This window comes from Talpa occidentalis, unplaced genomic scaffold, assembly GCF_014898055.3.
Source record: "Talpa occidentalis isolate TD23 unplaced genomic scaffold, MPIMG_talOcc4v2.1 talOcc4.3, whole genome shotgun sequence".
Classification (NCBI taxonomy): domain Eukaryota; kingdom Metazoa; phylum Chordata; class Mammalia; order Eulipotyphla; family Talpidae; genus Talpa; species Talpa occidentalis.
In genome coordinates, this window is record NW_023603184.1 from 136,816,911 (window position 1) to 136,832,509 (window position 15,599).

Consider the following 15,599-nt stretch of genomic DNA (forward strand, 5'->3'; position numbering starts at 1 on the left):
GCACATCCTCCTGGTCTCCCCTATCATATTTACCCCACCTATCAGAACCGGGCCAATGCATGAGTACATCCCTGGCAAGTAAATAATCTGATGTTCCCTTCCATTCAGCACTTATTCAGCAAAGATGAGAAGTTGGCTGCTCATGGAAAGGATATGTCCCTCATTTTATGACAAAATGAGAGGTTCAGTACATGTGATTTTCCAAAGCAGATAACTATTTGGGAGGCAAGTTAAACCACTTAAAATCTAAATAACAAAATAACCAATTTCCTATAAATAGCACAACCCATTGCATTATTCAAATTCTGATTTTCAGCTGACTAATTAAATGACAGATGTTGGCTGACTAATCTCAGGTTTGGAGGTACAGTTTGTATGTGTCTATCACAAGTTTTTAATTTTGAAGAACAATTTGTCTATTTTTCCTTTTCTTCCTTGTGCTTTTAGTGTCATACCTAAGAATCCATTGCCAAATCTGAGGTCATGAAGATTTTGCCCTTATTTTTCTTCTAAGAGTTTTAGAGTTTGGGCATTTATGATTCAGTTTGGATTAATTTGAGCCCAGAATGAGTGAAGAGTACATAAAATGAGATATATATATGTCTTTATGCCAGTACCACACTATTTTTATTGCTGCAGTTTTGTAGTAAGTTTGGAAATTATGAAGTGTGAACCTTCCAAATTTTTTCTTTTTAAATATTATTTAGGCTATTGGTAATTTCTTCATGAGCACTGAGCATTTTTAATGTTAAATGTTTAATCTGGAAAGTAAATCCTCCCCCACACCAAGATTGTTATTGCTTGAGGAAAGTTTCACTCAACCATTTGTTTATTGCCTTTTCCCAACTATTTTTGTATGTACTCACTGACATCTCGGCTTGGTATCTTTGTGTTCAGTCAGTAATTTGACAGAGATTTCCTTAAATGCTTAGCTCTAAAAATGAAAGAAAAGAAAAGAAAAAGGGTGTTCTCTCTCTTTAAATCCAATCAACTGACACCAGTGGGGAAGCCACTTCAGCCCAGTCCATGAGGACTGAAACAATGGCCAGCCTTTTTTTTTTTTAAGATTTATTTATTTATGCATACAAGAACTGGGGTACAGTCCAGAGGTATGGTGGGTGAGAGGATTCACCAGAGGCAGAGTGGGGAGCAGAACAGGCAGATTGAATGAAGCACACTGCTGAGGGGAGAAGCAGGTGAGGCAAGAGAGGTCTGCTGCGCCATGTGGGTAGCTGCCTGGCCGGGGATCAAACTTGTGCTACAGTGATGCAGATAGCTTCATAGGGCTGTGTCTTAACCCCTTGTGCCGCCAAGGAGGCCCTAGCCTTTTTTTTTTTTTTTTTTTTTTTTTTTTTGGTTTAAGATTTTATTTATTTATACATACAAGGACTGGGGTACAGGCCAGAGGTACGGGGGTGAGAGGACTTACCAGAGACAGGGTGGGGAACAGAACAGACAGATTGACTGAAATACACTGCTAAGGGGAGCAGCGGGCAAGACAGGAGAGGTCTGCTTCACCATGTGGGTCAGCTCCCTGGCTGGCTGGGGATCAAACTCGTGCTGTAGCGGCTGCGGATAGCTTCATACTGCTGAGATTTAACCCCTTGCACCACCAGGGAGGCCCACAATGCCCAACCTTGATGCCAACCCACTAGCAAAGTGACAAACATATCAAAACACAAAACCCTGATTTTTAGAGAACAAGGTCCCTATTGGCCCAAACTTGCACCAGTAAACACGCCAGAGATGTGGACCACCATTCGCACAACTGCCTCCTGTGGGGGTGCGGTATGTAGGCTACTACATGAAACACAAAGATTAACCAAAATCCACCCATCGCTGTCTTCATCAAGCATGCTCCCAGATATTGCAAGTGTTCACTAGACTTGAGACTTCCCAAAAGCTGATTCTAACAGTTCATACCTGCTCAATAGCTATTTCAATACGGGGACCAGTTCCTAGAGTTTCCTATTTCACATGACATCGATCCTTCCCTCATTTCAGCCTTGTTTCCACAGCAAGAAGATGAGACACTCAAGACAGGATAATTCAGAGGGAGTATATTTACAAAGGAGGGTTTACAAAAGTGTGGAGATAGGGGAACCACAAGAGAAAGTACAGTCATCCAGACTAACAGCAACAGGCTTGATACCACCCGTAGGCCCTGAGATGAGAGGGTAGTTGCCAAGACCTGAAATGCAGGAAAGAGTTTTGCTTAAGTGGCCCCTTAAAAGGAGCAGTGATGTTTGGTTGAGGGATACAGCTGGCCTGTTAAAAGGAAGAACAGAGGGATTAAATCTCTGTGGTCCTCCCCTGGTCTCTATCCCTCCCTGCTCCTGCCAGGATGCCCTATTGGCCAACCAAATTCCAAGTACCAGCGGGCACAGTTGGTGTAGGAGTGGTAAGTGTCTAGAGCAAATCCAGAGGACTGTATGGTGGACAGCCAGACAGCCCACCTGCCCTAAGATGACCTCCAGCCACTGTCTTTAAAACTGAGGACAGAAATTTCTGGCTGTTTTAGAATAGTCACTTCCCCTACTTTGGCCATCAGTGTTCATCAGAATAAAGGTTTAGGGCTCCCAGGTGGCACAAGGGGTTAAGCACCACTATGAAGCAATCCACAGTCTCTGTAGCATGAGTTCTATCCCTCGCTGGCCAGAGAGAAACCCACATGGCGAAGCAGACCTCTCCTGTTGTGCCTGCTGCTCCCCTCAGCAGTGTACTTCTGTCACTCTGACTGTTCTGTTCCCTACTCTGTCTCTGGTGAATCCTCTCATCACCTCCCCAACACCTCTTGCCTGTACTCCACCTCTTGTATGCATGGATAAATAAATCTTTTTTAAAAAACGAACTACTTAAAGTTGTCACAGAGATTCAATGAGATGATACAAGTAAAGTTCTTAAAACAACACATAGCCCAGAATAAACCCTCAGCCTCAATGTTAGCTGTTACTATGTCTCCAGCTCCCTAGCTTTCAGCACACCCCCTCCCTCCAGCTCTACCCCACAAGTTACCAGTCTGCTTTCACTTTCTAAAATATGACATGTTCTCTTGCCTCTAGACCATCATACAAACCTCTCTATTTGCCCGGCTAATTCTTATTTTAAAAACGATCAGATGCTTTTTCATATCCATCCATTTTGAAGGCATAGAGGAGGTACAGGGCTAACAACAAAGTTCGGTGGAAGTCATCCAGTTCTCAAAGCATATTCTCTGCTGCTAAGCTGTGAATAGCCCCAAACACACTGGAGAAAAGATCTCCCACGATTGACATTTTTGGACCCTCAGAGAAATTTGGCACAGCTTTGGTGTACCAAACAGTGAAGTCCGTTAATTCAGACTCTCACAATAATGTGCATTTGAATTACCTGCTGATCTTGTTAAAATATAAATCTGCAATATATAGTGAAGCTTGAGATTCTGCATTTCCAAACATACTCAAATTGGACAAGTGACCCAAAAAAGTAACACAGGATGTTGTGGGGCCTCCCTGGTGGTGTGGGGGTTAAAGACAGCACTATGAAGCTTTCGCCAGCCACTGCACTGCAGCAACCCATGTAGTCCAGCAGACCTCTCCTGACTCACCTACTGCTCTACTCAGCAATATATTTCAGTAGATCTGCTTGTTCTGCTCCCCACTCTGTCTCTAATGAATCCTCTCACCACCACCACCCCTCCCCGTACCTCTGGCTTAAACCCCAGTTCTTGTATGCATAAAGAAATAAATCTTTAAAAAAAAAAGCAGAGTGTGGCATAAACTAGGTGGCATGGTTGTACTGTACTTCTTGACTCTTAGAAACAATATTTGCATACATAATGACTTAAATGTCAATTATTGGTTTATCCAAAAATTGTTCAATAACTATGTTGGGGGGGAAATACTAGAGTCAAGTTGTTACCTACCCTAGCAAGATGTCAACAGATAATGATTAAAATTAACAAATCAAAAAGTAGTAATATATAAGCATTTATATAGAAATATGTATCTAGTGAGGATGAATAGTTAAGAATATTTTTCTAAAGAGTATTGTCTGCAAAGAGTAAGCCAGAGAACTACTTTTTTTATTACATGCCACTCAGCATTACATATGTATATATTTAAACTGTGTGTAAGCCTTATTTTAATTCAATAAACATTAATGTTAAAATGTTAGCACATAAATTGGAGGATCTGCAATGTTTTCAATGGCCAATAAGTAGAGAAATCTGTTTTAAAAGTCTGTCTGGAGGGGCCTCCCTGGTGGCTCAAGGGGTTAAGATGCAACCTATGAAGTTATCCACAGCCACTGCAGCAAGAGTTCGATCCCTGGCCAGGGAGCTGACCCACAGGGCGCAGCAGACCTCTCCTGCCTCGGCCGCTGCTCCCCTCAGCAATGTATTTCAGTAGATCTGCCTGTTCTGCTCCCCACTCTGTCTCTGGTGAATCCTCTCACCCCCCCACACCTCTGGCCTGTACCCCAGTTCTTGTACACATAAATAATCTTTAAAAAAAAAATAATAAGGGGCTGTCTGGACTTTGGTGCTAGGAGTTATTTTTTTATTTTTTCGATCCCTTCCTCCCGCTCTCTGGATCCCCCATGTACACGAAAGCAAAGAAAATCTTTTTTGGGGTAATGGGAGGCAGAAATGGAGGCAAGACAGGAATCCAGAGAGGCCTGTTCACGTAGGTGACTTCCCAGTCTTGTCTTCCAATGTCTTTTCAATAATATGCAGTCACAGAGTGAGAGTTTGTCATGCTTTCTTTACCAGACTGGACGCTCAAGTAGGGCGGGCCTCGTCTGTTTCACTCACACTGTATCCCCAGCACAGAGCAGGATAAACGGAGAAATGAATGAGCGATCATTCACTCAATGAATGCACGGATGCCAAGTGAATGCTGGGTCGCGAGAGTGTGGCACGAGGAAGGGGACACTGACAACAAACGCCCTGAGAGAAAATTAGCCAGAAGATGACAAGCACCAGCTTCAGTCAGGGTCTCTGAAAAGACAAGACGGAGAGGGTGGAGCTGGACCTCTGACCTCGGGGACTGGAAGGAGGAGAGCACTGACAGACAGGCAGGCCTTGGGGGATGATGACAGCCGGGCGCGGGGGTTTAGACCCGAGCAGGCTGAATACCCTGGGTTCTGTGAGAAGGTGGAGGGGCGGGGGGGGGGGGGGGCGGCGGGGGAGGAGAGCGGGGGGGGGGAGCGGGGGGCAACATTAGGCATGCGCACTCGGGGCCTCTCCTTCCCCCGCCCCTCTCAGGCGCGCGTGCGTGCGCGCGCACGAGGCACCGGAGCGGAAATGGCGCCACGGGGCCGCGCGTCCGGGCGGCGAGCGGAAGTGGGTGTGAGAGCGGAAGTGGCCGGCTAGAGCCGGGGGCTGGGCGGGGACCGGGCTGGTCGGTGAGACGGCAGCGGCGGCGGCGGCTCGGCAGGCGGGTTCAGGCTTCGGGGGCCAGGTCGGTCGGGCGGGCGGGTGTCTGCACAGCCAGTGCGTGCGCGGAGCCGCGCGCGCCTCCCCCTCCCCCACCCCGGCCCCTCTCCCCTTCTCCCCTCACCTCCTACCCCACCCAGCCCCCCTCGTCGGGGCAGCCGGGCCGCTCCCTCCGTCCTTCCCTCCCTTACCCACCCTCACCCGCCCTTGTTTCTCCTTCCCCTGCCCGGGGCAGCCGCCGCCATGATCCTGCTGGAGGTGAACAACCGCATCATCGAGGAGACGCTCGCGCTCAAGTTCGAGAACGCGGCCGCGGGGTGAGCGCGCGCCCGGGGCCGGGGCGTCGCGGGGGAGGCAGAGTTGACCCTCGCCGGTCCCCGGGGGCGCCGGCCCCCCGGACGCGGAGGAGAGGCGCGGGGGGCCTGGCCGGGCGTGGAGGCTGCCCCGGCCCGTGGACGGGGGAGGCGGCTGGGCGCGGCGGGCGCGGGCGGGGATGCGTGGGGAGCGGCTCGCGGGAGGGCGCGGAAGCGGCGTGGACCGCGGCGCGTGCGAGGGCCGGGACCTGTGGGACGCGGGGGCAGCCGGGCCCGAACTCTCGCCGACGAGCCCGCCGCGCTCTGGAGCGGGCAGGGGACCACTCTGCTCCGTAGTCCCCGTTTTTATGCTGAACCCGAGGGGAGCCCTTGGGTTGGAAGGAGTTTCCAGGGGTTCCTGGGAGTGGAGGGGGCAGAAGATGCAGGCCCAGATCACCACCAGCCTAGTCACTCCCCACCCCCATCTCCTCCTCCTCTCCAGGAGCTGGAGGGACGCCTGAAAGCAGACCCAGTCATGCCGCCGGGAAAACGCGATCTCTCCGGTTTCCCTTCCCCGAACTCCTCTGAGAGAGAGACACACTGGCCATTTTATTACGGATTTCTCAAGCAAAACTAATAGGCTCCCCACCCACACCCCCTCCTTATCTCTCTTCTGAGGTTCTGATGCGCCTGTCCCCACCCACTAGCCTTTATCGGGTTATCTTTTTAAATTCTTCTGCTGGACCCCTCATCTGTGATTGCTTGTGTGGTAATCCTGGCACTGGTAAGCACTGAAAAGCCTCCAGAGTCTATAAAGTACTTAGATAACCTTTTTTTGCCACCGGCCTTTTGAAAGATGGAATAGGACGGTTTCAAGGCAGCCTTCTCTGTCAGAAACCGGAATGAGAAGACAGACAACCTCCTCCCCAAAGCTACTTTGCTTGTCTAATGTATTTAAAACATGAGGCAGGGAATTGGGTTTCAGCTTCTGATTTTTGGTGGCCTGTGGCCATTCCCCTTGCCTCATTTCCCCATCTGCAAGGATGGGGCTTCACATCTTGGTGTCACACTTGAGGAAGTAAGTGCAAACTGTTTCTAGTGAACTGGGAAATAGTAATAGGAAAGTGCTTGGAAATCCACGGATGGTAAAGGATTGGTGGACGGGAAACTGGGTGGTCATAATGAACTTGTGACTTGGAGGCATTTAAAAAAAATACTTCTAACCCACTGCCTAAGTTGAACACCTTCTGTCTCCTATCTGAGGCTACAGATTTTATCTCTAACACAAAGCATAACTTTTCTTTAAGTAACCGGTATAGTGAGTGCAACTACTTCCTGTCAGGGGCTGTAGCTGCTTATATTTTAAGCTAACTTGTTTCTTGTCTTCAGCCTCCCTTACCAGTTCCTTTGCACTTTAAATATTCAAGCACATCATCTCAGAGTCTTATTTTGGGTGATTGCTTTGTACTTTTTTGAGCAGTATAGCACATAGGAGGAAGTTAAATTAACTTCTGCATTTTCACATCTGATCTTAAGTGCATTCTCAAGTCCAGACTAGCAAAGAATGAGACCTGGATAGTTATAAGCTGATCTGCAAGATAAATGCCTGTGTATTTTTTCAAGTAGAAGCATGCCTTGTGTACGAGTATGGTCACATCTATTTGTGTATTAACAACTTGCGATTCCAAAATACAGCTTTTTGTTCAGAACTGCAACTCTTTTCCTTTTAGAAAATAACTTTAATAGGGCAACTAACCATTTCAGAGGAATTCAAGTAGGCTCTCAAATCTAGACGACCCCATGCTTGTACTTCCACTGCACTTCTTACAAACTATATGTCCTAGCAATGTTGGAATATTGGGTCAGGGTGGTGATTTTGTCTTTTATCCTGGTCCATCTTCCCGTTGAGATGTGTCTTTAAATAAGTGGACTCCAACATACTCTGCTGAAGAGCACTTTGAAAATCTGTGAGAAGCAACCGTGACATCTGCATAGGAGGTAGTGTTTTCCTGGGATTGCAAATGGAACACCCCACAGAAGCCTCCTTCTATGCCAAGTGTGTTTTCCAGGCGCCACCAATAAATAAAGTGAGGCAGCAGTGAAGTAGTTAAGTATTTATCATGGTGTATGCCTAGGCTAGAAGTCAGCAAAGGATGACTAGTGTGATAATCATAACAACACCAGGCAGGAACAGAAAAGAGGGGCCTTTTTGAGAGACCTAAGGGGGACCCTTCTGAAAGAGAAGTGTTAGGGTGGAAATCCGTGAAAGACATTAAAGAAAGGGAGTAGCTGTGATGAGAAACCCTGGAGATTTGAAAGGCTTTGCCAGTGTGGGAGTCTCCTGGGAGAGGTCAGCTCCACCCTGCTTTACACTTCTCCAGAGCAAACCAATTGGGGAAATTATGGTTCAGAGCAGCCTTTTCCAGAGTGAATCTTTTGATTTTGCCTGCAGAACCCAATATGATAGCCAGTGGCTATGTGTGGATAGTTAATTTTAAATAACAATTAAAGTGAAGTTAAATTAAAATTACCTTCCTCCTTCGTGCTAGCTTCTGTTCTGGTGCTCAGTCACACATATAGCTAGTAGCGGCTGTATTTGGACAGCGCAGATGTAGAACATTTCTATTATTGCAGAAAGTTCTATTGAACTATTCCATTTATACATTTTATACTGAAAATTTTAGCATGAGTTAATCTTCAAAATAGTTCTGGGGCATAGACTTCAGAGTATAGTTGCCATAATCTTCCTTTTGAGTTTGATCTTTTTTTAATGATGCCTCAGATTATCCTGCTGGACTTTTTTGCCTGTGACTTCTTACCAAACATGGAAACTTCCTTTGGATAAAGCAGTCTTAAATAATGATAATCTTTTCCTTTGGAGGCAGTTTTGACAAAACCTAAGATTCATTCCAAACAAGTTGCTCTTTATTTTTTACTACTACACTCCTGGGAAAGTGACTGATTGTAATAATTAATATAGCCTCACAAAATGATAATTATTGGTAAATTGTCTTCCCAACAGCCTACAAACTAAGAATGTGACTGATTAAAATGCTACACATGGAGAAAAAAGAAAGGAGCTATACTCAACACTACAAGTAACCTCATGTGCAAGTCTTGTCAACAACATTGCCTTTGCATTTAGGAATTCTCACCCAGATCCCCAATTAAAACAGAAGTAATCTGGCAGAATTAATTCTTTTGTTACCATATACACACCAAGAACCTTTCCGGCCTCAGAAGCTAGGCCTGTAAACTTAGCTAGAGTCTAAGAGTTCAAAATTGAGGAAATACTGTCAGATGTGAATTGCTGTTGATTTTAAGTGCATGCTGACTCCTTGCCACAGCTGTGCATATTGTGGGGAACTGGGGTTCTGTGAGGAGGAGTGAAGCTCAGTAAGCAGGCAGCGCCAGCATGGTGGGCGAGGACTGTGGGAGGAGAAATTTGAGAAAGGAATAAATTAAATCTTGCTGATACCTTATTCTCTTTCCAAATATGCTGCAAGTGTCCTCAAGAGAGACAGACTGGTTACAGTGATTTGGAATTAGGACATTGTTTAAGCATGTAGAAGAAAAAGGATGTAGAGGCTGACTTGCTAAGATGATCTGGTTGGTTTTTTTGCAGGTCATTATTACACACTGCTCCCCTGTCTTCTGGCTTCCTTGGGACCACTTTAGATTTGGAGCCCAGAGCTACACTCCAGCAAACTGATGGCTCCTTAGAGGCAGGGTCTGTAATTTGGACCCACATCCTCACTGTATATATAGTCAGCGCAGTAAAATGTCTTCTTGAAGGAATGGATAAGTTCTTAGTTTCTTTAGGAGCTTATCACTTTCCTACCATTGTGCAAATCAGCTTGTAGATCCTCTTCTCTGTATTTTGAGATATTAATGGAGGGCCACTCTGTAGGCTTTGCTCTAAAAGCGTGATGGAAACTTGTAGAGTACTCAGAGAGAAGTGATCAAAAAACCTTTATAGTGAAATAGCAGAACTCAGTAATTCCTCAATAATTCAGCTCATGAAAGAGCTAGAAACGAGGCCTAAATTTCAAGATTGAGGATTAGATGCATTCAGGAGTAAAAACTCCAAAATCCTCAGTGAGAAAAGAGGATTAAACATTTTCCAGAGGTTCTTTGCTGACTGATTAGTGGCATTCTAGAAACTAGAAAAATAGAAAAAAATAATTTCTAAGGAGTGTTAAAAATAACTCTTGAAATGCATCTGAATGAAATGAATGTTTTAGTGTCTCATGCAGTGTAGCCAGTAATCCTGAGGACTTACCCAGCTGCCTTGTTCTAGGATTTTAGACATTGCAGCAGCCTGGCACTGATGGGGGTCCTATTCCTCTGTGCTGCTGACTAGTTCCTGATTCTGGGAGTTACCCTCTAATTCCAAACCTCTCCTACCATGGCTTCAACGTCTGGTCTCTTGATTGCACCCAGAAGAAAAAGTAATTTATTGATCACCTGCTATGAAGCAGGCACTTTGCTATAAGTTTTAATATAATGTCATTTGACTTCAAAATGTACCTGTGTGGCAGATAGCAGTCTTCATTTACAGTTGAGAAAACTAGGGAATTGTGGAGGAAGTGGACATTTATTGACTACTGTATATTAAGCATTGTGCAGACACCCATTACTGGTCATTTCTGACCTCTCTGTTACACACATACTCGATGATATCTCTGTGGCACATTGGGGTGAGTGGTCTAGGATAGAGATCGCACCACTGGGCAGCCTTGAGGGCTATGGGAACGATATCTTAGCATGTGTATAACTTAGACACAAGACACTGGTTGGGAAACTGCTGTACACCTATCATCTCAGTTAGTCTTCACAACAGCCTTGTGAGGAAGGTATTTTTAATCTCCATTTTCTAGAACAGGAACCTGAGGTTCAGCAGTATTTGAGTAACATTGTCTGTGGTTACATAGCCAGTAAGTGAGAGAAGTTGAACAGTCAATTCTGAAGGGGTTGGCTTTTTCTGCTTTTAAACTCACCCCTTTGCATCTGAAACTTTAGCAGATGTTAGAACATTTATAAAATAACATTTATCTTTTTGGCCTGTTAAGTGGTACACTTTCCCCCAAGCTGGTATTCTTTCCTTCTAGCTCCATGATTTTAAACAACAGATTTGAGCCACAATCCTGGATGGTATTTCACACTCAGCGCAGTCTCCTTGTGGCACAGAGTTCTGGACCTCCCTGATGACTGATTGAGAAGTCTCCTTTGGCCTAATGCTCTTTTCAGCAGCCTGTGGTGCAACCATAAATAGTAAACTTAAATATTAATGGCAGTGATTTGACAAATACTCCAAGTCAAACAGCAAACCACTTAGTATAGATCTTAGGGACTTCTCCCAGTGGGGATCTATGCTCAGGGAACTTAAACGACCTAAGGAAATTCAAAATTGCAGAGTCATAATATTTACAGCTTGGGACCCTAAGGTTATTTATTTACAATTAATTTTTTTCTCAGTCTGTTGATAAAATGGGTGAGAAACTCAGTCCTTTGTTGGCTAAGTTAAAGGTTAAAAAAAAATACCCACCACCTACTAAGTGATGCAATGTGGACTTTTATAAACTTCTACTCTGTCTCTTTGGCACAACCAGCCTTCCCCAGGAAAATATGCTGTAGAGCTTCCTCCCACTGTGCAGCCTCTTAGTAATTCATTTAAATGGACCCTCCATAAATGTTTGTTCTTTTTCCTTTGCTCTTGTTTTCTAGAGGTGAGAAGTGGTTGTCAGCCACTAGCCTTGCCTTTGTCTCTTGGCTACAGTTTCAAATGAAAAATCAGAAACAATTTAAATTTTTATCTAATTCTTTCCATAACATTAAACACACCATGTTCTGTAAACCTATGTGCTGCTTCCATTCCTAAATAACCCCCCCCCCCAAAGTACCTTTCCTAAATCACTTCTGGATAGCTTTGAAAAAGCAGGGTACAACTTCATCTGTGATTCGTTTAGGTTGATTTTTCAACAAGACTAACATGCTTTATAGAAGCCAGTTTCCTTGAAAGGTATTGTTTAGCCTCTGCAACAGTCATAAACCACATTGTATTTTCTGTTACTTCTCAGCAACCCTGGAAGACTTGGTTCCTTTATAGGTGAGGAAGCAGACATAGTATAAAAGACACACACTTAATTGGGACAGCAAGTTAGGGTAGAATGAATTAAGAAATGTACATCTTGTTTGCTGGTCCATAAAAGAAAGTGAAGTCATTTGAGTTATATGTAGCTAGCTGATGAAACAGTAGAGTCTTCATATTTCTCCTACAGTTGGGTTCTGAGGAGTTGGAGGCTAATTGATCATTATCGTTTATAACTAAGATACATGTCATGCTTTCTAGGAAATAACTCAGCAGCATTTATCAAAGAGAAGCCCATGTACCAGACAAAGTTGGAATCCCACAGAAAATATTAGGTTGTCATTATCTTCGAGGATAAATTCTTTCATGCCTGTTCTCTTGTTTTATTTTTAATAGTTCTATGAAATAAGTAGAACCACTTGTGTTCTCCCATTTTATAGATGAGTAGGTGAAAAAATAAAGGCATACAAGTGTTACTTTTTCTGAAAAAGCATTCCTGATGAAAAAACTAAAGTTAGAAAATAGGAGTCTTGACAGTTCTCAGTGATGACACAGTAGTATATATCTGTTTTACACTTACTATGAAAGCACGGGAATTTCAAAACAAAAACAAGGCTAGAACTAGCCAAAGACTTCGAGGTGGGGAAATATGGTGAGTGCTTTGGTAACATAAAGGGGAGGGGGGGGAGGATGTGTAGGAACACTTGCAGACTGTCTTTGAAACAGAACTTTGTTTTGTTTTATGACCTGAAATCATCCTTTCATTTTAAAATAATTAAAAACACTGTACATTTTATGTAGCAGTTGTCCTACTGAGTGTCAGTACCTCCATCACTGTCAACCTGTGGCATTTTGTGGTTCATATTTACAAACATGTATATCATAGTTTTATGGAATCTAGACTTTAAGGTGAGCACCAACCACAGTGGAGGGGTGGCAGCAGCTGAAAGAACAAAGCTGTCAGTCTGCTTCCCTTTTTGCTTCACCTTAACTGCATGAGAAAATGAGTTGTATACTCAGATTCATAGTAAGCATAAGATTTGCCTTTTTAAATATTTTTTTCACATTTTTTTTTACATCATTTTTTTTTTTTTTTTTTTATTTTTAAAGGGCAGATTTATTAGGAAAGGGACAGAAAAATATACTTGCATAGACACAAGCGGGCAGGAAGAGCTTCCCCAGAGAGGACAGGTTTGCTGAGAGAGGCCTGCATTGTTGCAGGCAGGCAGCCTTGACAGGTCACAGGCAGGCAGGAAGACTGCTGCCCTGCACAGAGAGTGAGTTGGTGAAAAGAGGCACCTGCATAGTCACAGGTGGGCAGTGGCATTATTGCCACATCATTGTTCATTTTTAAACAATGTTTGCTCCCTTCGCCCCCCCCCACCAACCCCCAGGTGTAGTCCCCATAGAATTTCCTTCACCAGTGCACCTCTACACCATCACCTCAGTCTCCTGTGCTCCTCCCTCCCTCGGTCCCTCTCCCTTCACCCCTCCTGCAGGATGTCCCTGGCTTATAATTGTCTGGTTTTGTTTTGTTGTGTTTTGCGTTGTTATTATTTTTCCCCTGATGTCTTATTTGGTTCCCCTATATCCCTCCTATAAGTGAAACCATCTGTAAACGTAAGATTTGAACAGAATGGTCTGATCGTAAACAAAGCTCAGGAATCTTTGCAAGTCCTCTTGAATGTAAGCAGTACTATAGCTTTTTTAACTAAGAACTTTTATTCTATATTGTTTTGCAGAAACAAACCAGAAGCAGTAGAAGTAACATTTGCAGGTAAGTATCTTAATAAACTCAACACTGTTAAGAGAAGCATAATATAAAAAATTTAAAACAATATTGTTCCTAAAATAAGCCTTTATATTTTGGGAACTCTCCTTAGATGATCAAGTTTCTCTGAGGTCTTTATTTTAAGTGATTGATTTGGTGAATTACGTAAAGTTATGTGTTTGATAGTTTTAAGACATTTGGGTTTAATAGAAATGCAAAAACTGAATTTATTTAAGTAACTGGCCAGGGAATACTTACTATTCCAAGAACAAATCTACCAGTCGGTATATCATTATCTTAAAGTAGTCGTCATCATAGTTTGCATAGCACTAGAGTGTTGGGGAAACATGAAAGTGCTAGAGGTCTGTTAACAAGTCGAGGATGTTAATGATTTCTGTTTCCTATGAAGAATTAGGTGTTGATACTATTCACTTACTATGTTACTGCCCTCTGTAAAATGAGGATGCTTGGTGATCTTCGGAGCATTTTTTGCAGCTCTGAAGTGCTGTGACTTGGAGGCCAGCATCTTCCCCACCCCTACCTTCTAACAAGCAGTCCTGGCTTCCAGGTGATTGCACTCGCTTCTAGTTTCAGGAACTGTGAGGGTTGGTCCTCTGGACTGCAAGAGGCTAGAAACCAGAGAGAGAGATCTGTAGATTAGTAGGAGCATAAGAGATAGGCTAAATTCATTGTGTGGGCCTTGTTTAGAGCTTAATTCAAATGTATTAAGTATTTTTAGAAGTATCTTTTTTGGGACAGAGTATTTGAACTCTTGACTTGTTTAAATTTTTTTTGGCATGACAATGGTACTATAGTTAGGTCTTCTATTAAGTCGTCTTCAGGAGATACATTCTGAAATATTTATGGTTGAAATAATGGGATGTCTGGGGCTGACTTTGGAATTAACCATTGGGAAAGGGTCACCTAAATGAAAGATTGACAATGTGTTGATAATTGTTAAAGCCACATTTTGGGAACAGGGGTTCATGCCACCTTCTTCCTACCTCAATATATGTTTAAGCTGCCTCACAGTGAAAATTTTAAAAAAATCTTTGTGATTAAGGTAAGAATGACATTGTAATTTTAGCAGAGATAAGTACTCTCCGACTTTGTCCCAGTGTTTCTGCTGACTTTCCACATGGATATAAATGTTATTTCACTTGTATACTATCTTATAAAGGGGGCTTCCTTGTGGCCTGCAGAAGGTAGACAGGCACTTTGAGAGGCTATTTTCCATTCCTGCATTAAGCCTTTTTGCTTGCTTGATTCACAGATTTTGATGGGGTCCTCTATCATATTTCAAATCCTAATGGAGACAAAACAAAAGTGATGGTCAGTATTTCTTTGAAATTCTACAAAGAACTTCAAGCACATGGTGCTGATGAGGTAAGTTGCACATCATTTTCTTGGGGACTTTTGTTTCCTCCTCCCCTTTTTTTGTCAGCTTGATAGAGACCCATGGTGCTGCACTGCACATGCACACAGGCACTCGCCTCTCCGGAGCAGTTTGCTCACTTAAGCAGGCGCTCTTGACTCCATTTCCCATAATGACATAAAGAAGGGTGTTTCTCAGAAAAGTCTTTGGCTCTTTGCTGACTTACTTTTTACTCTGAAGAAAGAAAGATATTTCCTAACCAATTAAAACAAAAACAAAACCACTTTAGTTCTCAAAAAGTACCCCAAGGGATACTTTCCCTGACCAATACAGCAGTAGTTACAGCAGGAATGAGATGGGTTATGTTCTGTTTCTATAACATTGCCAAACAGGTATGTAACTTGTGGCCTGTTTGAAGTTTTTAATTTTAGTTTCTCATTCTGGAAATTTAGGCACAAATCTCCCCTTTAGATTTTCTTAATTTGATGTTGTTTAGAGTTGGACTCTCTAATGCTCTCTTCTTCCTTATGACTACCTTAGGAGAAATAAGAAATTCTTGATGGCCATGCCTAATTCACTGACTTCTTTCGATAGCTAAAGTAGCAGGTTTGGTTCCTGTTGAACTATATTTGCTCTGGGGAGAACCATTTATG

The 15,599-nt window shown here is 43.5% G+C and overlaps 1 protein-coding gene across 2 annotated transcripts in view; it reads left to right on the forward strand.

Annotated features, from left to right (window-relative positions):
* Nucleotides 1-5,377: 5,377 nt before the first annotated feature.
* ARPC2 (actin related protein 2/3 complex subunit 2) overlaps nt 5,378-15,599 on the forward strand; it is a 28,959-nt gene continuing 18,737 nt past the window's right edge. The window contains exons 1-4 of one of the 2 annotated variants that reach the window (XM_037524018.1): nt 5,378-5,441; nt 5,652-5,733; nt 13,543-13,577; nt 14,845-14,957. In XM_037524018.1, coding sequence (XP_037379915.1) covers nt 5,660-5,733; nt 13,543-13,577; nt 14,845-14,957 — 222 coding nt within the window. In that variant the 5' untranslated portion in view covers nt 5,378-5,441; nt 5,652-5,659. Of the gene's footprint in view, nt 5,442-5,581; nt 5,734-13,542; nt 13,578-14,844; nt 14,958-15,599 lie in introns of those variants that run through there. The other variant, XM_037524019.1, reaches the window with a different exon arrangement.